General features: G+C 33.0%; 1 protein-coding gene and 1 long non-coding RNA gene across 4 annotated transcripts; both read right to left on the bottom strand.

Annotated features, from left to right (window-relative positions):
- Window positions 1-9,219: 9,219 nt before the first annotated feature.
- LOC139873008 (uncharacterized) lies at window positions 9,220-13,720 on the bottom strand. 3 transcript variants are annotated; one of them, XR_011767247.1, is made up of 5 exons: window positions 13,521-13,720; window positions 13,232-13,410; window positions 10,792-12,334; window positions 10,355-10,710; window positions 9,220-9,509 (listed from the first exon to the last, which is right to left on the bottom strand). It is a non-coding gene; the product is annotated as an uncharacterized lncRNA (long non-coding RNA). The 3 variants fall into 3 exon arrangements; XR_011767248.1 differs by having other exon boundaries at window positions 10,355-12,111; window positions 12,233-12,334; XR_011767246.1 differs by having other exon boundaries at window positions 10,355-12,334.
- Window positions 13,721-16,992: 3,272 nt separating this feature from the next.
- LOC139871355 (uncharacterized) lies at window positions 16,993-22,775 on the bottom strand. The gene is made up of 16 exons (XM_071859073.1): window positions 22,467-22,775; window positions 22,050-22,166; window positions 21,361-21,953; window positions 20,857-21,023; window positions 20,672-20,766; window positions 20,493-20,561; window positions 20,284-20,352; window positions 20,104-20,176; window positions 19,841-19,997; window positions 19,434-19,764; window positions 18,911-19,025; window positions 18,644-18,810; window positions 18,470-18,544; window positions 17,808-17,988; window positions 17,626-17,675; window positions 16,993-17,387 (listed from the first exon to the last, which is right to left on the bottom strand). Exons 1-16 carry the CDS (start codon window positions 22,773-22,775, stop codon window positions 17,358-17,360), a joined length of 2,598 nt encoding a protein of 865 aa, XP_071715174.1. The 3' UTR covers window positions 16,993-17,357.
- Window positions 22,776-22,864: the final 89 nt, after the last annotated feature.

Here is a 22,864-nt window from a genome sequence, read left to right as displayed (position 1 = left end):
TATCTACAGAAGCTAACGTTTGATCCAATGTATCTTTCTATTTCCATCAGATCCTCCCCAAAAAACTGAAGCTCGGGTGCTTTCAATCGAGTTAACCACTGGTTCCGGACATTTATAAATGGACAAGTAATAAATACCCATAATCCAAAACCGACTTAACAAGAGTAGCGTGCCCACCAATTGAAAGTAGGTTCGCTTGCCATCCCGCTAGTCTCTTCATAAACTATTCACAAAACGATTTCCAACTAGCAATTCGACTCATAGAACATCCCATCGACAATCCCAAATAAACAAAAGGGATAGACCCCTTACTACAACCTGCATATGAAACCAAGCTATCAACTTCACTATCATGTACACCCATTCCAAATGGAGCCGATTTGTTTCTATTGATTGCCAACCCTGAGTAAGCGTGAAACTCTTCAAGGATTCGAAACATACAGTCTATATTTTGTCCTTGCCAACTAGAGATAAAAATAGCGTCATCTGCATACAACAAGTGTGAGACAATGGTATGATTATCACCAACTAAAATACCTTTGAGGTCACCATTCTCTAGTTTCGATTTGATGCATAAATGTAGACCTTCCATGACGATTAAGAACAAAAACGGACTTAAAGGGTCACCCTGTCGTAAGCCTCTCCGAATCGCAAATTCAAATGTTGGACTTCCATTTATGAGAATGGATGTACGTGATGATTGTAACACTATTCCGATCCACGAGCACCATACATTCCCGAATCCAAGAAACAGTAACATATAATCGAGAAACTCCCAATCGACCGAGTCATAAGCTTTCTCAAAATCAATCTTCAAAATCATTGGTCTTTCTTTTTTCCTCTTGCGCCATTCTAACGTTTCGTTCAAAATGAGTGGACCATCTAGGATTTGACGTCCCGCAATAAATGCCGATTGCTCTTTACAAATAATTTTATCCATGACTTTCACCAATATAGATGCCATGATCTTAGTTATAATTTTATATGGGACCCCTATTAAAGAGATAGGTGTAGTCTTTGACGAACGAGGGATTTCTAACCTTCGGTATCAAAGTGATAAAAGCCGATCCAGCACCTTTCGGTATTCTGTTATTATCAAAAGCATATATCACGATATTAACTACTTCTTCATTTAGGATATCCCAATACCTCTTTATGAAAGCGAAATTAAATTCGTCAGTACCGGGAGCTGTATTACTACCGCAATCCCAAACCGCCGAACGAACTTCATCTTCCGTAACCTGTCTCTCCACTTCGTTAGCCTCAGCTATAGAAAGTACCTAATCGGGGATGAGATTTGGGATTCTACTGCCTTCATGTTGCGCTGAAAATTTTTCTTTATAAAAATTAAAGAAAGCATTTTTTATAAGGTTTGGTTCGACAACCGAGTCACCGTACAGCGATATCTCTTTAACCATTTGATCTCCTTTGTTTCTAGGTTTGCTTTGTTATTTTCAGTTTTATGTTGAAGTGTTGGAGTTCTTAATTTAGTTTGTTTCATTTTAGGTTGTTCTTAAGCTGTCTCCCTTGGTTTGGCTTGTACGGTTTTTTTTCTTTCAATTTTTGAAAAAAAAAAAAGCATCCATTGTGTCATTTTGGCTTTCCTTATCGTCCTATATGTAACGGACCTTGCAACATCTTTATGTATATACTCCGTATTTGATAAATCAAAGTTAGATGTTGTACCATAGTGTCATCTTTTATATATATATATATATATATATATATATATATATATATATATATATATATATATATATATATATATATATATATATATATATATATATACTAGCCTTAATAGCCCGTGCGCTGCACGGTTGCTTTAAAATTGTTATCAATAACTTATTAAATACATTTGGTAACGCATGTTTAATAAACATCGTTAGTGATAAAAAAAAATATCAATGTAGTTCATGTAAACGTTTGCAAATGGACAAGTAAAGGTACATTCAAAATTGCTCGTGTAGTATGCAAGTATCTAAAAAGGTGTTGTCACTAATGTTATTTCCGTATATGTTATATCAATTAACAGTATGATAAAAAGAAAATCACAAGTATTATATTTTTCGATGAAAGAAATCATTAATGAAATTACCCTGATTAAGATATTACTTTTTCAATTTTTTTGTGACAATATACAACATAAGTAATACAAAATGTTTTGTTCAAAGAGATAAGTTATTACTAAAGAGTTAAAATTGAATTTTAGCTTATAATGAACAAAGTAAGTGAGACGATAATTAAGAAGTAAATTACCCTATTTAAATAGTTTTAGTAATCATTATTTATTATAATTCAGTAGGCTTATAACTACCTTTAGTGGTTTGATTCTTGATTAAGAATACTAATAATGAAGTGTAACAACAAAGATGATCATGGAGAGAAAGAAAGAAACACTTTGTAAGTGTGAGAAATGGTACATCTTTAAATGGCTACCATACATGCCTATTTATACTACATTAAGAGTGTTACATATTTGACTTTTATGAATTGTATATAAAATTGTTAGCCACCTTCAATAATTGATTGTTAGCCACCTTCAATAATTGATGCATTATTATAACACTCCCCCTTCGATGACAATTTTAATAGCAAACAACTAGTACTGCCTCGTTAAAAACTTTGCTAAAGAAAACCCAGTGGGAAAAAACTTTAGCTAAGGGAAAAAGAGTGGAGTATAGAGTTGTCTCCCCCTCAAGTAGACATTGCTGAGTTGTTACATCTTTTGAACATGCCTCATGCCAATATTGTGAACATGCGTTCTGAAAATAGCAGTTGTGTAACATCCCGCATTTTTCCGTTAAATTATTTTTTTTTACGCCGTCTTTTTTATTTTTATTTTATTATTTAATATCCTCAGTATCTCGATTCGTATCCTCCATTAGCTACATTCTTAAAATATTTTCGTTATTGGATTATAACGTCTCCCGTACTCCCGTGTAATTCAAAATATTCGTTCGGTTAATTCCCGCACCCGACTACAAACTAGAGGGACTAGTTTTGCCAAAAAGACAAAGAGGTGACTAGCACTTTGACTAGTCAACCTCCTCCCCATCTTTCTTTTTCATTTCTTTTCCAATTTCTTTTCATACTTCTCCATTTTCTCTCAATCCTTCAAAAAGGAAATCATCATCCATATTAAATCGATCAAGCTTCGGGCCAAACAAATTACATATTTGAACTCCTCGTGATCTCCTCTTCGATTCCATACCGATCTCATCAAATTGGGGTAACTTTCTAAAATCACTAATTTTATGTGTTCTTGAGTTTTTGAGTTAAAAAGGTTGTTAATTAGTGTCTATGGCTCAAGTCTAGTATGATTATGTATTTTGTATGCTTGTTCTTGCTATTTTGGTGTAACTAATTCATATTGAAAGAATGCTTGCTTAATCTTGAGTTTTAGGTGTTCATATGTTGTTTAAAGATGAAAGATCATGTTTTAATTGTGTTCCTAACATCACTAGCTTCAAATTGGTATGTAGGTTGACATGGATTAGTTCATAAACTTGATTATGAAATTTGGTGAATATGGGTTAGGGTTTCATGAACTTGAAATGGTTTTGTAATGCTTTGAATGACATGTAATGTTGTTTGTAAGTGTTTAGATACATTGTATGCGTGATTATCTACACAACGGTGTATTAAATTTTCGAATCATTAAATTGCATTTATGAACTTGGAAGTAATAAATGTGAGCATTAATGGTGATTTTGATATGAGTTTGTTTGGTTTTGATTGAGTAAATGCATTTAGTTATCTTCCTTGTCAAATTACCTTTCTAATAAAATATGATATGCGTTTTAAATGTTTTCGGTGCATGAAATGTGTTAAATTGTGTTTTGGGTCGTGACTTAGACCAATTTTCTGCAAACAACATGTTTCCCAGGTAGTGCGCGCCGCGCACATACCTGCGCGCCGCGCATAATCAAAAATCCCAGATGTCTGCCTTCTTGGTTAAGTTCTGACCAGGATTTACACTTGGGTGCGCGCCGCGCAACCCACAGCGCGCCGCGCATTTGGTCCAGCTCATTTTTGTCTTTGTTTTTCATATCACAAAATGTTCCCGCTTAACTATAATCCTGTTTACCATGAGACTTGACTATTATGCTCATATATGATTTCTCATCATGAGAAAATTGTCGGACACCCGACCCGACCCCGTTGACTTTGACCAAGTTTGACTTTAGTCAAACTTAACCAAACAATTATACAATCGTTCTAACATGTTTAACTACTTGTAACGTGCATGAAACTTGACAATTTGCTTCACATGCTATATTAATCGAGTCGTATTGAGCCATAGGACTAGTTGAACATCTTTGACCTTTCGTGACTATCGATATTGATACAACCTAATTGTTTAGGTCAAGACTAGCATTGTTCTTTGCACACGTTACTTGTCGAAGTACTTTTTGTTCGTGCATACAAGGTGAGATCATAGTCCCACTTTTTTTTTTTTTTAATCACTTTTATTCTTTACATCGTGGGCTGAGAAACACATACATTTCATACTTATTTACTTTTCATGCTTTTACATTGTGAACAAATACGAATACAAAGATGCATACGAGTTTGAACAAAAGTCCTCAATCCAATTATCATTAGTTCCACTTGCAGGGTGTAAGTGTAAGCGTGTAATTATGTTGTGTGGCCATACGGGTTTAACAAACCCTCATTCAGACGGTTCGCTACCGTTAGTGAATGGAATATAATTTCAACAATGTATAGTGTAAGTTCTAACACTAAATTCAAAATTCAGAGGGAAGATTCGGTTAAGCCTTGATAATTGGGTGCTCGTGATACAAATACTATTTTGGAATGTGAACGATTTTGGTTAAGCAATTCATAAAGAACCTTGTGGTTCAATACAATTTACTTACTAAACCTATGATTTCACCAACGTTTTCGTTGACAGATTCTTCTATGTCTTTCTCAGGTTTTGAATGCTTAAGTGATACATGCTTCCGCACTCTTTTGATACTTGCTTGGATGTCGAGTATACATGCATATTTGGAGCATCTTTTTGACTACTTTTAAATTGTGTCGCATAGGTTTCAATTGTACGTTTAACATTGTAATGTAACTAGCCGTCGAACTTCTTTTGTAAACTTGAAACACCCTTTTACATTGAAATGAATGCGACATATTTTGGTCAAACGTTGTCTTAAAGACTTATGACCATGTAATGGGACCTACGTAGTCGACGCCGTCACTTGACGATTTGTCGGGGTCGCTACAAGTTGGAAGTGCTTTGGTGAAAAGATCAGCAGAGTTTTTACTGGATTGAACATATCTCATTTCAATCTGGTTGTCCTTGATGAGATCTAGGGTGTATGAGAAGAATCTAGGAGGTATGTGTTTTGTTCGGTCACTTTTGATATACCCTTCTTTCATCTGTGCTATGCAAGCTGCATTATCTTCATAGATAGTTGTTGGACTTTTATCGCGTTCTAGTCCATAAGAATCAGTAATGAGTTGTGTCATTGATCTCAACCAAAAATATTCCCGAGTAGTTTCATGTAATGCAATCACTTCGGCATGATTTGATGATGTTGCAACAAGTATTTGTTTTTGAGAACGCCATGATATTGCGGTACCTCCATTTAGGAATACATATCCAGTTTGAGATTTAGCATTATGTGAATCAGATAAATAACCTGCATCTATATAACCAATCAAATCTTGTTTTGAATCGTTAGAGTAAAATAATCATAAATTAGAAGTTCCTCAAAGGTATCGAAATATGTGTTTGATCCCATTCCAATGTCTTTTGGTAGGAGCTGAGCTGAACCTTGCCAACAAATTAACTGCAAAAGAAATGTCAGGTCTTGTACAATTTGTAAGATTTTTCATCATCATCATTCATGATGTCATATGCAACATTATATGAAAATATCTCATCAAGATTTTTCATTTCATTTCTGTTTCATAATATATATATTTTTTTGAATGTGCATAATGGATTGAAAATTCCGTGTTGACATCATCAATCTCCTCTGCAGAAGGAGTATTGATTTGTGGTTCTTCTTGAACACTTTCTTTTACCTCATTATCAGCTGATTTTTCTTTTTCGAGGATTTTTATCTTTGGAACCAATTGGTCTTCCACGTTTCAGACGTCGCAAAGACTCATGAGTGACATTATTGCCAGCTTTTAGAATTTTAATTCTACCTGAAGCATTTACTGCTAGTATATATGATTTAGTCAATCCTTTTTGTATCTGTAAATACATCAGGTAATTTATTTGCAAGTTCTTGCATATGTATTATTTTTGAACTTTCTTTTCGCATTCTTTTGTGCGATGATCAAGATACATTAATTTATGTTCACATCATGAAACATCTTTTTCTTTATTTTTCATTTCTCCCCCTAATATAGGGAACAATTTTTTTTATTATAATGACAATCAACAAAATGTGCTGTAAAAACATCACCCGTCATGGGTTCAATATATCTTATAATTGAATATGTTTCATATCCAACATATATTCTCATCCTCCTTTGAGGACCCATTTTAGTGCGTTATACACTGCACAATCAAATATCTTAATGGTGTGAAATATTTGGATCTTGGCCAAGATCAAGTTGTAGAGGAGAATATTTATTAGTCGCACTTTGTTTAATGTGAAATAAAGTCGCAACATGTAAATTTGCATGTCCTCATATAAATTCTTAGAGTTATGTACTCATTTTTAATGATCTAGCTATTAGTTGCATGCTTTTAATTATTGATTCAGCTATACCAATTTTTTTTATCCACATGAGCAACTGGATGTTCAATAACAATCCCTTTAGACATATAATAATCATAAAATGCTCGAGATGTTGACTCACCAACATTATCAAGTCTCACCCTTTTAATGGTGTAATCGAGAAATGTGCTCTTAATTTAATAATTCGAACAATAAACTTTCCTAATGCCACATTTCGATTTGATAATAAACAAATATGAGACCATCTGTTAGATGTGTCTATTAGAACCATGAAATATCGAAATGGTCTACATGATGGATGTATTGATCCATATATATCACCTTGAATTCTTTCAAGAAACATTTGTGATTCCTTTTCACAATATACTTTTCATTAATCACCATATGTGCTTTTCATTAATCACCATATGTACTTTTTCATTAATCACCATATGTGCTTTTTCATTAATCACCATATGCGCTTTTCATCATATATCCTTTTCACCATATGCGCTTTTAATCATATGCGCTGCACTTTTCATCATATGCGCTTTTCATCATATGCACTTTTAATCATATGCGCTGCGCTTTTAATCATATGCGCTGCGCTTTTCATCATATGCGCTTTTAATCATATGCGCTGCGCTTTTCATCATATGCGCTTTTAATCATATGCGCTGCGCTTTTCATCATATGCGCTTTTAATCATATGCGCTACGCTTTAAATCATATACGCTGCGCTTTTCATCATATGCGCTTTTAATCATATGCGTTGCGCTTTTCATCATATGCGCTTTTCATTACTCAATAAATAATAATACAAATCCTTATTATCTTATTTAACTCGCAAACTCATTTCATAACTTGTAATCATTTTCACTATTTTTATGGTTACATATAATATATTTTTGTTTAGTTTAGAAGAATCTATTACATACGGAGTAACTTTAGTAAACTATCTGTAAACTGTAATCTTATAGTTCTAGAAAACTTACAAGATATACTTTACGAGTTAAGTTAAAATTTAATAATTATAGAGACATAAAATCAGCTATAATGCTATTGAAAATTCGTAGTTAGTCTAACTCAATATGACACGTTACATATAACTAACATAACTAAAATCTTACTTTAAAATGCTTTTCTTCACTTAGAAAACGTATAAACTATTTTTCGAGTGATCCTTTTTTTTTTCTTTTCTTTTTTTATATTATGATTCAAAGTTTATCATCTTAGTCTAAAGCTATGGGGCATATCTCTATATTTTCGCTTAGGGCATTAAAATTCGTAGGACCGGCCCTGAGAGTAAGTACTTACAAATCTTCGGTGGACGGATCGACATCATTTCCCACCATATAAAAATTAAGAAGCTACCTAGCATAATTAGTAGAGCTTCAAAGAATATAAGTTTTAAGTTTTTAACACAACATCAAGTTTCTAAAGAAGAAACTAAAACAAGGTGGGAAAAAGGGGTGTTTGTGAAGTAAACGGAAGGTTAAGTGAACAAAACAATAACACGGATCTCAAGAGAACAGGGACAAATAAATGATACACAAAACCACACAATGCAGTATATGTTTATGTTTATATGTACTCCGTATGTGTTAATAATAATTTTAATAAAAGAATTTAATTAATATAAATACGATTATTATAAATGCATTTAGTATAAATATGTTTAGTATAAATACGAAGATTAAGAGAATAAACATATTATGCATAAATAATAAATTTTAAGAATAAACATTAGTATGCATGAAATAAATAATGATTAATTGCATAAGTAATCATAAATGTTAGATAACATAAATACAAATGTTAGTGAAGTTAATAAGAGTTAGATTACAGAAATATAATTCAAGCGGTATAACCGACCATATATAACATAAATATAAATGTTAGTGAAGTTAATAATAGTTAGATTACAGAAATATAATTCAGGCGGTATAACCGACCATATATAACTTAAATGACATAAATATAAATGTTAGTTATGATGATAATAATATTTACCTTACTAATAAATAATAGAAGATATCGTCAAAGATTTTTTTTTTATTATTACCTTGATTAGTGACTTGTGCTTGCTTAGATAAACCTTGATTATACGGAGCACTTCGTGCTGATAACGTGTTATAATTCAGTAGGCTTATAACTACCTTTAGTGGTTTGATTCTTGATTAAGAATACTAATAATGAAGTGTAAGAACAAAGATGATCATGGAGAGAAAGAAAGAAACACTTTGTAAGTGTGAGAAATGGTACATCTTTAAATGGCTACCATACATGCCTATTTATACTACATTAAGAGTATTACATATTTGACTTTTATGAATTGTATATAAAATTGTTAGCCACCTTCAATAATTGATTGTTAACCACCTTCAATAATTGATGCATTATTATAACATTATTATATATTTGTACAACTATTTGTTAACTTCTCAATTATGTTGTTATATACTTTTAGCAGACAACAAATCATCTTCAAAAGAACCTTTGATGATTCATCTAGTGTGACTTTTATAACGAAATGCCCAAATATTACACTAATATCTTATGTTTAACTTTAACAAAAAAGCCTCATACAAATTATAGTTCGTGTACTTATTCTTAAACAACATAGCATTATCTGACATACGTTATACCTTTAGACAAATGATATTTATAACCAAAAGGTATCATCTATTCCGATAGTGAAGCATGATCCACATCTTTGTTACCAAAACATATCAGGATGAAATCAAATCTCCTGGGGATTGAGCTGCTTTCCTGTGCTTGCCGCATATGCATTGTCAATGCGTAGTTATTCACCTGTAAACATCAATATACATCAATACTATGTGATACAAGGTAACTTATTACTTTTTTTAAAGATAAAAAAAAATCGAATTTCTGTTAGAGGTTGTGTGCTCCATTATACTTACGTTACAGTTTACCAAAACTTATGACACACGTCCATTAATGCACTCCTACTCAGGAGTCAAGACTAACATTCACCCTCAGGATAGGAGTTGAGTAATAATAGACAACAATGGGTACATTTTAGTATGGGTTGAAACGGGTGAGTGAGTTTGAATTATGAGTCACAAACAATTTGGGTCCATTTTATCCTATTCATATTCATATTAAATGCATCAAATACAGGTATAAAACTTATGCTATAACGCTAACAAACTAATAGTAATTATAAAAGCTATTTAAAAGGTTGTAAACATCTCAAATACACTATGAATAACTTCCCATCCATTTGACATGTATTCTTACGTAGCAAATGTTAATTTGGCCCATTTAACCATTAGATAAACCATAACCAAGGTTGACTCTTAAATAATGACCATAAGTAAATGAGTCATTAGGTACATCAACCACACAAAAAATCCTAAGCAAGTTCAACCATATGGAAAGAATTGGTTATGTACTTATGTTTAACAAATTTGGAACAATGAAGCACCAGCTCCTCTAAAGCAAGCTTTACTCTATTTTTAGTTACTACTTTTGCTATTTAGACTCATAATGCATCTTAGAAACTCATTACAAACAGTGTGTAGTGTGTAGCAATTCTTAACCATAAAAAGTGTGTAGCTAATAAAAATATAGTATTAAGGTGTGCTTAAAATGGATTAAGAATATGTACGTAAAGAATTCCGTATTCTTACCTATATATTCCCAAATGCTTTGCATCATCATGTGCATCCGAGCAGGTGCAGTATTTTTCCCTATAGACTTTTCCCTATATACTATCAAACGCTCTGTATCATCACGGCTGATGACCATTTAGGTAACATTGTCCTGTTCATTTGCATCCGATTTAGCTTCATTTCCAGCCCATAAAATACAAACGATCTATCAAAATCCGGCTTGTCATGTGCTGGTTCTGTTAGTACTAATTAGTTGAACTATAAAATAATGTTACTAATATTTTAAAAAACAGTGACTCAATTAGTCATACCTGATCATCTTCATCAAAGCTCAATTCGTATATACATTCCTCGTTGAGCCATAAGTTGTCAACCTACGTTTATTAAAGATTTTACTCATCATTTTCTATAGATAAAAATTACACAATAACAGTACCAAAGAGAGGATGAGTTACTTATGGGGGATGCACTTATCTTCAGATAATTCCTTTTCCAAACTTTGTTCAAATGAAATGGCAAGCCAATTAACTTTCTGATCCTATATACTCATAAAGATATATAAATACAATTATTCATCATTAATCCTTAATTTGTCAAAGTTATTATAGAGGGAGAAAACAAAGTTGCCTCATCGTCATATGCTACATGTATTTTAGTTTGAATATGGGTTAGTTGTTTGAAATTTTTTCCCGAAAAGCAAATTATATTATTAAATCACGAAAGGGCCAAGCAGTAGCCCAGCCCGATACACGTACATACAACCCAGTTACAAAGTCCTCTGGGACTGCGGAAGATTAAAATATGGATGGTTTAACATGTACGCTGTACAAACTTAAAACAGTAAAGAAAAGGCTGCAGAGCCTACAACTAAAACTCTACTACAAACAATTTAAACACAATACTTAAGAGGATTTGAGAGTCATTCCAACCACTCGATGTGTTTTTAAGCCGATGAGCAATCCAATCATATGATTTTAGTTGAATTTTCATTGGTCCCGAAGGTCCGTTCCAACTGAGATGTATTTTATTGTTTTTGGCATGAAAAACAACTTAGATTTTATACGAAATTGCAACCAACTCTTTTTATAATATAAGGAAAAAAATTACTATACTAACCGAAAGGATTTATACTTGTAACCAACATTGATCCATGTGTTTCTTCAACTCCAGGTACATAGACTAATAAACCATATATGAACTTTTATCATCGTGTAACATAACACTAAGATATGTAAAGTAACACTAAGATATATAGTTACAAATAAGTCATTTAAATTGAAAACGCATTTGTACATGTCATCACTGACCTAACCAACCAACAAACATAAACTCACCCACTAATTAAACCTATAATTAAATAATAGATTTTTTTAATTAATGATTTATGCGTTCTTATTGTTTACAAAATTAGAGACCTACTAATCCACTATCAAATCAATGAAAATCTTCTATTTTACCTCCAAAACCTTTTTCTAATGTGATGCAAATTGGTTTGGTTTTTTTTTTACATATTTAAAAGGAGGCAAAGGCATTTTTTACTTTAAGGCAGGGGAGCTACAAATGAATGGAGATTATGCAAAATATTTACAAATGATATTTCACACATGTAGTTACTTTCTGGAATAAATTGACAGTAGCTAACAAATTATCGATTAGAAGTTGCATAGAACATAAATACCATGTAAAAATAAATAAATGGGTCAAAATTGTCAACTTGTTAGGATAAGATCCATTAGAGAGATTGTCATGTTTCCATAATCACCATGGTCATCATCCTGACATTGTGTTTATAGATAGTCAGTTAAAGACATGTTAAAAATACATATTAAAGTATGACTTGTAAAATTTATATATATTTGTCCATCAGGTTAAGTATAAATATTTTTTAAAAGCAACCTGGATTCATTTAAAACTCTCATAACTGTTGTTTGCAATAGAGCTACATCATGACTTTTTAATGCGGCATTAACCTGTATTATTAGCCTAGGTTGCATCAACCTGGATCATATCAAAATAAAACATTTTAAGCCATGTAAGTAAATGCAAGAAAATAAAACCATTTATAAACTGATTATAAATCAATACTTCACATAACATAAAACATAAACTCATTATAAATCAATAGTCAAATAAACTCATAAACTCATTATCAACAAAAAACATCAGGTTTAGCGCATAGGGATTTCACAATGTCTGAAACCGCGAGAAACATATGTAAGATAACCAAAATATAAAAATTTACGGCAACCTTTTGTCTCCAACATCATATTACCAAATACAAAGTCTGAAAATCTGCTGTAAAATTGAAATTTCATGCTTTACTGTCATTCAAAGCTGCAAGTTGGTCGAAAGATTCGTGTTGAATTATGATAACGAAAACAACCAACCTATAAAAACTATTAGTTCCTATTTACCGTCAGTTTTGATGACCATTGGCTTTTGTTTTCCTTAGTCTCGACTTCAACTAAAACTGAGTGTAAGTGTGGCTTTCATTAACACTCAGCTGTTGCAATAAAGGTGGGTCAAAAATTCAATGTCTAAGTAGAGAAGTCAATGTCCGTGATCTTTTTCGCTATAACCATGTGTTGTCCTAAAACTAATGTCTAAGTAGAGAAGTCAATGCCCATGATCTTTTTCGCTATAACCATGTGTTGTCACAGACATTTGATTAAACACATTCAATGCATCTTTATAAACAGACTTCTTTTGTCACTTTTATATATGGTTATTCATACTATCTAAGAATCACCAAGTATAAAGAACACATAATCACTTAATATAAAGAACACAACAACAAACTATAGCATCATCAATGGCCAATACAGAGACCAACAACATAATACAACACGTTATTAATTTACATATTTGCATTGAAAAAAATTACAGGATCAATACCACTTATCGATTGTGACGACGGAGATGGCGGCAGCGGTGGTTGTGATGACAATGTTTGGAGTTTTATCGCCTCAAACGCTAATCTTTACCCCCAATAATCGATTTGAAAAAAAAAAACATGAGAGAAGGATAACCCGTCATCACGATTAACAGATTCAAAGGGTGAAAATGAGAAGATACTGAAACGATTAAATAGCCAAATTTACAACGAAATTGAATGATGAATATCGTACAAAATTAAAAATCACATTTTTTGATGATAGTAACAAATTGGATATGCATTCGTTACCTTCGAAGATTTTTCGTTCTAGTATCGTGAAGGGTTTCACAAATCAAATGTGCGACCTACAATCGATTACATCTCACGTTTGTTCCGATTCAAAAGAATAAAGGAAGAAAATTAGGTTCTGAAAAAATAACAACAATCGCTCCAAGAGGATGAAGGGTAGAAATTCGAAAACCCTAGTTGAAGAACAGGTGCCGATTTAGGGGATTTGAATGAGAAAAAATTAGGAGTGGAATGAAAGAGAAAGAAACGTATGCTGTGATGTGGTAAAAGGAACTAACTGTTCTTGGACAGATGTCATCTTCTCAGCATAGTGAAATAGAGTAGGCAGTAGGGTAAATTGTAGACATACACGTGTCAAATGCATACGGAATATTACAGATTAGGTCAACCCTAGTGACTAACACTATTCATCTTCTTAACTGTCACATCAGCGCCACATCAACAATTATATTCTATAACTAACCCATAAAATCCTATAACTAAACACTCCCTATAATAATTACCAATAACCAACAATGTACAAAAAATATAGCACAAAGTATAAATATTTTAAAGCATTGAGGGTCCCACATGCATATAACACTCGCCAAATCCATGGTGAATGCGTATAACTAAAGCGGGTAACTAAGTGCTGCCTATGATTAGTTATGGGTGGTGACGGATAACTAGCGGGTAACTACCTATAATTTATCCATAGGGAGTGCTCTTATATATATATATATATATATATATATATATATATATATATATATATATATATATATATATATATATATACATCAAGCATGGGCGGATCTACTAACAAGTGACCGGTAGCACATGCTACCAGTGAAATAAGTTCATATAGTGTAAAAATTGAGTCTTCTAACTGGTGTCACCATTGAATTTTGTTGTGTGCAACCAGAGATAGAATGGAGGTGGGAGGAAAGGAGAAAAATAAATAGTGGAGAGAGAATAAATAAAGAGTTGGCTAGTTTGCGTACCTTGTACTCTTGTATAAGGGCGGATGTTTGTGTAGACAGGGCGGGGCACCAACCCCAGCTAGATTTATAAAAAAAATGTACACTAATTTTTTTTAACTAATAAATAAGGTTTTTATAGTGTTCGCACCAGCTGTCATTAAAAAATTTAATAAAATTTTACAGCCGCCACATTTGTGATCGGGTTTAAATTCCGCCACTACTCTTGTAGTACTATACTGCGTATTATTTTCTTTAAAAATCAAAAAGTAGTGTTGTAGTGGTAAATTTATTATGAAGTATATAAAACATGGTTAATGCTACATATTTTTCTTTCAATGTATTATATATCACGTGTAGATATAGCCAATTAGGTTTCTAAACAAATCACACAAATCCCAAGTTTGATTGAGAAGCCAAAAGTAGAGAATTTGTTTAAGAAAATAGTATAATAATAATAATAACAATTATTATCATTATAATTATTATAACTTTTATTTTTATTTTTAATTACTATTACTTATTATAAATTATAATGTAATAATATAATAATTATTATTATTTTTAATTGTTATATATTACTACCTAAGAATCATTATATAAAATGTCGTGTGCTTTCAAATTTATAAAGTATGCTCCGCATATTATAGACTTTAGTAGTTTTTTCGCTCCGGTGGATTTTTTTTTTTAATCCGCCACTAACCACTATATAGTTGTAAATTTTTTGAACTTTTAAGTAGTGACACCAGTAACTACAATTTTTCGATCCCACTGACATCAAGTACTTGTATCATACAAACAAGTGTGCACGACATAAAAGAGCCGTTGGGTATTGTTGGGTTTTATTTAAGTTTTCCATTTATGAGGAAGCACAAGCCCAACAAAATAGGCCCAAGATGAAGTTTGACCTGGTCAACATCTGGGGGCATTAATATGTTAATTGTTTGCAGCTGTATTTATCAAGAGAGATCAGAGAGATAGATCAAGAAAAAGAGTGAAACTCCATTTCCGTCTACAGTGACAGCAGGCCAGAAAATCGACGATCCCCGGAGATCCGACCGTTGAATCTTTTTCATTTTTGGGCTGTGTCTTCCTGACATCAGTGCCAACATTTTCAACCGTTGAATTTGTCTAAAGAGGCCTGTAGCTCGTGTTCTTGCTGCTGGAACAGAGGGCAGTTTATTGGTAGTGTTGTTCATCTTTTGTCTTTAATTTCTTCATATACTTGTTGATTATTGTTGTTCAAGAGTAGATGATGTTGTATACCTCTAGTTGAGCTAGAGAAGGATTATTGTATTGCTCTCTTGTTGATGATAGTGGAACATTAAGTGACTTACGAGTCCCGTGATTTTTACTCTCGATTTTGAGGGGTTTTCCACGTAAAAAGTCGCGTGTATTTAGTGTGTGCTTGATTATTGTTTGGCTACTGATTTGGAACAGATTTGGGGACTGAATTGGGTTGGATTTGATATAGCTTGTTTGTTAGTTTCCTCACGGGTTCATACGGGTCGGGAAAGTGTTGGTCAAACAGGTTTGTTTCCGCTTTGTAGATTGTCCGTTGTGATTATTTTCCCATCAGGTACGTCTTACCAAAACGTTGATGGGATGATTCTTATAAAATTATAAAATAGTACACGTTATTAAAATTAAAATCATATTTAAATTTTATTCCAAATTATCCGAAACAAATAATCTCTATAACAAGTTTAACTCAAGGTTGATTCATTTAAGGTACCTCCTCAAATAACATCCAACCCTTTTTCTACAACGTTCGAAACAAATAATCTCTATAACAAGTTTAACTCAAGGTTGATTCATTTAAGGTACCTCCTCAAATAACATCCAACCCTTTTTCTACAACGTTCATCATGCCAAAACCTTTGCAACATTTCTTTCCCGCAATATGGAATCTCAAAATTCATCATTTTTGCATAATCATTATTATAAAACTACCGCAAACAGATGGTCAAGTGAAGAATGACTTTGTAAGTACTGTATATATTTAGCAGGCATATCCCACCAATATTTTTAACAACTTATAAATACACTCAATTCCGTGCTTTTTAGTTCATTATCACTTTCTCTTAGATTGCATAATATTTACCTCTTTTATTTTTATAATTGTTAAAGGTGAACTCAGGTTACATCCTTTGTCCACTAATGAAGCAATGATGAGCAAGTAAATGTTCATATGAACTTACCGAGTTGGTAAAATTCACGAAGCATGCATGTGTCGAAGGCGACAAATAGGAAGTAAGATTCAATACTTACAGACGTCGAAAATGCCGACCGACAGACAAAACTGTACCCTAAATCACAAAAAGTAGTCGGGAAACATCAGACCATGTTTTTAGAATCATATGAAAACAGTAGAAATTAGAACAGAATGACTCACTAAATGTACTCTTGCTTTCAAGCTCCAGCAGAAAACTCCTATGCTTGATCAACCACAATGACCAAACAGAGCTTTATTACAATAATTATAATACAGTTCGAAATAAGTACAGAGTATGAAACAAATTAACAAGAATAAATGTAAAGACTTATGTAGCCTTAAGTCACCCATCAAGTCTCCTAACACAGCATACATATATAATACAACTAAAAAGAGGCATAAAGGCTGTTCGTTTTTATCATAAAGTTCAACACTGGGATATGTATTGTACCAACTGATATATAAACGAATTCATCATCTAAAATCATCTAAAACCAACCTACAAGTAGGATAGTACGACTCACTAGGGCGTGTAAAAACAATATAAGGGAACATTTAAAAGGTATTATTTAAAATAATTATTATAAAACAGGACACAATAAGCTCCAAACAAACAAACCAAGATACCTTCTCCAAACTGCCACTACACATCTGTAGCACCGTCTAGTGTGACCTCATACCACTGACAGCTTCCTGTTACAACAAAATTAATTAGACTCGTAAATAAAATAAATCTATAATTTATTTTAAAGAGGAAAATTAACATCAAGTGCTCATTCAAGAGCACAGTAACACATTTCATATAATTACAAAAAAAAAAGCACATCAATCTGGAATTCTGTAAAATGCTTATTTTACAAAGAAAATGCTTAAAACTACCATCAATAACGAATACAAGAAAAGAAAAGCGCAATGTGGCGAGTTATCTTACAATAGAACAGTACACATTCAACTGAAAAGAACCAATTGCCACGTCATCTGCTGATGTCAAAAACCGTGTTCAAAGTTATTAAGCCAAGTCACACAGATAAAAAGACAGTTAAACAACAGTAAATTAAAATTAAAAAAGACAACTGCAAATTCTCCAGGTCAGCATCAAAAACTATCACTTGCCCGTGATAAATGGATGCTTGCGTGCTTGTTTTACACTAATCCTCTTATCGGGGTCTAATATGAATATCTTCTCTAAAAGATCCTTAAAGTTTGCTAGCAATTGTGGATCCTCGCCAGGTGACCCCGTAACAAACGTACGGATGCCTTTTGCCTGTGTATTATTAACCAGCCTCTTTACAATCTGTAAATTTTGTATAGCATGTCACTAACTTCATCATCTAGAAACAGAGTAAATACAAAGTTATCAAAAGTCCAAATTAGTCATTCAAAGTTAAAGTTATCATGTTAAAGTAGGTCAAATACAGTAAAAGTCAAAGTTGGTCAAAGTCAAACTAGTATCCGATGGGACCCCTACAAGGTCCCAACTAGCTCTGAAGTTATCATAATCTAACTTGGTCATTTAAGGATAGATTTATTAGGCCAAATTAGGTTATATATAGTAAAAGTCAAAGATGGTCAACATTGACTAGTACCTACAAGGCTACAAGGTCCAAAACGACTAGTCCCCACTAGCTTTGACTTGGTCAGAGTTGTCATAAGTCAAACTTGGCCATCCAAAGGAGGATTTATTAGGTCTAATATAGTACAAGTCAAAGTTGGTCAACACCCCACTATTCTCTGATTAGGTAATTATGAACATGAAGTAAAAATTGAAATTTTACCTTCTTAGTAACGGGGTCCTCCTCTATGGAAACAAAGTTCAGATGATCATCAAAATGGTATTTGATGAATTTTGCCTACAAAAAAAATTTGACAAAAAAAGTAAATCATAAATATCATTCATATAAAACATGTACATAAACCACATAAGTCAAATAAAGTCAAAGTCAAAGCACCTTTTCCGTAAGCATCTTTTTAGGAAAAGAGCCTTTAAGTTCCATTTGCAGGCGAAGCATATGATTATTTGTAGCACCCGGGAATAAAACTTTCCCGGTATAAAGCTCAAACAAACAGCAACCAACAGACCACATATCAACAGGATGACCATAAGTCAACCCTAAAACTGCATCACAAAAAAAAAATAAAAAAATAAAAAAAATAAAAAAAATCAATGATCTAGTCCATAATAAATAATTTTAAATTAATTAAACTGAGCTACTTACTTATTTCAGGGGCACGATAAAAACGGCTGACGAGGTACGGTGTAATCTCATTCTTCCCAGCAAACATTGCGTTCCCAAAATCACAAAGCTTTAACACATTTTTAGCATCATTTACCTAATAAAAAATAAATCGTATTTAGTATGTCTACACTAATTAATAAAATACGGGATGATACATTAAAAGGCCACCTAAGTTGATAATTTTATTTTTGTAAGGCACCTATATTTTGAGAATAATTTTGTAGGCCACTCAAATTCCTATTTTGTTCATTTTATGGCATATCTACCTATAAATTCTACCTATGTAGAATTGTTGAGTTTTTTTTTTTTTTTTTTAAAGGATTAACTCTATTAACTATATTTCCTATGAACTTTTAAGCAAATTCGATATAAAATGGGCAAAGGGTACTGGAATTTGAGTGACTATAAAATCATTTTCAAATCGGGTGACCTAGGATACACTTGGGTGGACTCCTGATACATAAGAAAATATATATAGAAAAACATAAATATAGTAACTGACCAGCATGTTATCAGGTTTGATGTCTGTATGAAGAACACCACATTCTCTGAGGTGTTTTAGAGCAATAAAAATCTGTTTGGCATAGTTCCTTACAGCAGTTAGTCTAAGACCAACATTACGACCAAATTTCTTTAAAACTTGACGAAGATTCATATTAAGTGATTCAAATACTAAACAAAGATGGTTTCGGTACTTGAATTTGGATAAAAACCGAACACAATGTGGTGCGGTGTCTTCCAAACCTGCACCTACTAACTTCTTTGGGTTTTTCTTTGAACTGCCAACTACTAACTTCTTCAGTATCAGCAATTCTTTTGAACCCGCTTCATACCTGGTAAAAAAACAAAAATAAAAAAGGTTGAATTTTTGGGATAAATGGATAAAGGACTGTGATTTAAAGTGCATACGTTTTGTGATTGTTGCGTATGATTTTTATTGCTACTTCTTGTGGATCGGTGGGTCCGGGTTTAAGATCTTTAGCACGAACGACTGTTGAATAAACGCCTTTACCATGAGCAGCAATAACTTCATACCGACTATCGAGTATTTCCCCAAAACGGTAACCTGCAAGTAAAATCACAATATCAAAGTTAATTATATCTATTTATTTACGTATTGACGAGTGTATTTAAAGGTGCTAAAACGGTTAATTATTATAGATAACACTTACTGTAGTAACCTTCCGCATCATCCCAGTTATCCTGGGGGCCACTTCTCTGAATGGGGAGATTATCAACTTTTCCCTGAAAAGATAACACAACTTGATCAGTTAAGGTTTATGTTGTTATTATGTATCCATGTTTTTAAGGAAGAGTTCACTAAATGACATAAATATAACGAAGAATATTACATTTTTTCTTACACCGGCTGGTGATTCTCCAAATATATCATCAGAGAACATGTCATTCGATCTCTCTTTCTGCGCATTTCAGAGAAACTAAAGTCATTCATTGATAAATTTCACGGCTAACTGGTAAATAATACTCGTAATAAACATGTAGTACTATATACATGTATACATACATATATATTTATATTTATACACACAGTAAGACTTACCGTTTCACGAACTCGAGGTGGAGAATCTCCAAATATATCATCCCCATTGGATCTATCCCTCTGCAATATCTATTGTGATAACATATACCAGTAAGTAACAAACACAGACAACTAATATTAGGAAAAAAAAAAAAAAAAAAACACAGCCTTAATTGAAAAATTGCAAAAAAAACACACACCTTTGGAGTACCCCCTCCTAATCCACTCTCAACACCAGAATTACCACTTTGTAGTGGTGATCTACCAACAGACTCATCTCCTGAATTTTCATTAACTGTTCAATCCAATATAGTTGACCACCAATTAGTCAACATGGGTCATAAAATTTCTAGTTTTACTCATAAAAAGGTAAAATTAGAATTACCTGTCTCATTTGACTGAGGCTTTGACGTATTCTTGTACTTTTCAAGAATGGCTTGTCTTCGTCTTCTAGACTCTTCTTTAATCCTGTTAAGATCTTCTTCTTCTTCTTCGTTATCTTCAACTTGCATAGCACTTATGTCCTCATATACCTCTTCATTAACCTCCTCCCTATAATAATAAAAAAAAAAAAAAGTCAACTTCAGAACATATTTAAACCCAACAGATATAAGTTGATAAACAAGGTTGCAAAAGTTGTTATTTGGGGAGTAATCAGTCAGGACTTCTCAAGGAGTAAACAGGAATTCGGGGACTTGGACTGAGATTCATCCCATTTTGACTAAATTTGACCGATTTTTAACCCTTTTTGACCAAGTAATCACCGATAACCGGGGTTTACCGAGTTTTGACCAATTCTCCAAAAACGGAGTACTACACAAGTATTTCCGAGTTCAGGAACAACACTGTTGATAAATATTAAAAAAATGTATATAATTAGAAAACAAACCTGTTACTCTTCTTGGTATCTACATCTACCTTGGTGCTATGATCTTTTTGTCCATCATATTTCCTAGATCTATCATTGTAATCATCAATGTCTTCATGTCTATGATGTTTGTAATCATTTCCCCTATCACGAGCACCACGTACATCCCGCGTATCATCATAGTTACGATCCCGACTATGTCTGTTGTAACTGGAACCGCCTCTAACATAATCCCGACTGACACGTCTATAATCTTTCATCATCCTATTATTCCTTCCAATCTCACCATCTTCATCATATTTCCTGCTTTTATAATAATATTCATCACCCTCTTTGTGTTTATCAAGATGAGATGGTCCACGAGAAATGCTCCGAGACCGAGACCGATCTTCCCAATTTTTTTCATCAACAGATTTGCTGGATGATTCTTTATGAACTTTAGTATAATTTCCATTAGAGGTGGTCCTCTTTCGATCCCTCACCTCATAATCATCTTCACGATGACTCTTGGTATAACCACTTCCTTTATGAGACGAATAATTAAACCCATTAATAATATGCTCCTTGGTAACACTAACCTCTTTATTGAGCACAACAGCATCACCATTAGTTTCCTGCAAGCAACACATAGAACAAATGATGAATCATAGAGTAAAATTGTGAAAAGAAAGAACACAAGACATGTAACGTAACCAGTTCTTACAAATTACTTGAAAATCATCATCAGTAGTAGTAGCAGTCTTCAAGATACGCCTAAATAATTTAACTGTATGCCTGAAAATAGATGTAACTGGTGGTGGAGTGCATAGCTCCTTTTCAGGAGCATATCACTTTTCTGTGTGTTGCAAACATGATCTTAAAACATTTGTTAAATGAACATATAAAGAAGAAAATAATAAAAAGTTACCAACATGCTAGTTATAATTGCCATTGCAAGTGCCCTAGCAGTGTTTTGCAAAGTTTAGATAATATAAGGTTAATTTAAATCTGGTTCCGTGAATTCGAACCAAACAAATCGAAATTTAACTACAATTTATATGAAACTAAGGTCAATTTCTCAGCAGAAACTACATAAATCAATTATTAATTTAGTAATTTTGAAAAAAGTAACGGGAATTCGAACAGACCATTTTAATTTCACCAGATTCAGCATCAGAATCAACTATCTTCTTCGCCACGGCATCATCACCGGCTTCTTCCACAATCTCTCCTTCCTCCATATCATTATCGGACCGGAGGTTAGTCGGCGGAATAAACGGTGGTGGCGGCATATCCGTAACTTGTTCGTCAACCTCATCGCATTTATCTTCATGTTTTTTACTGTGATGATGGTGGTGACGTCGACGGTAGTGACGATGCTTTCTTCGTTTGGACGGCTCTTTAGATTCGTCGTCAGATGAACGACGGTGCTTGAGTTCTTCGTGGTCGCTAGTCATCGCAAAATCTAGGGTTAGGGTTTGCAGAAAAATAAAGAAGGCAAAACTGAAGGAGAATGCAACAGTTATATAGATTCGAAGGTTTGCTT

Source organism: Rutidosis leptorrhynchoides, chromosome 10, assembly GCF_046630445.1.
Source record: "Rutidosis leptorrhynchoides isolate AG116_Rl617_1_P2 chromosome 10, CSIRO_AGI_Rlap_v1, whole genome shotgun sequence".
Taxonomy (NCBI): Eukaryota; Viridiplantae; Streptophyta; class Magnoliopsida; order Asterales; family Asteraceae; genus Rutidosis; species Rutidosis leptorrhynchoides.
This window is presented reverse-complemented; position numbering and strand designations above follow the sequence as displayed.

What these genes read in the sequence shown, in the direction of transcription:
- LOC139871355 (XM_071859073.1), bottom strand. Translation starts at nt 22,775, where the DNA reads ATGACTAGCGACCACGAAGAACTCAAGCACCGTCGTTCATCTGACGAC. An exon ending in TAGGAGGGGGTACTCCAAAG is followed by an intron (nt 20,562 to 20,671) that starts GTGTGTGTTTTT and finishes TTATCACAATAG; the next exon opens with ATATTGCAGAGGGATAGATC. An exon ending in CAGCCGGTGTAAGAAAAAAT is followed by an intron (nt 20,177 to 20,283) that starts GTAATATTCTTC and finishes TTATCTTTTCAG; the next exon opens with GGAAAAGTTGATAATCTCCC.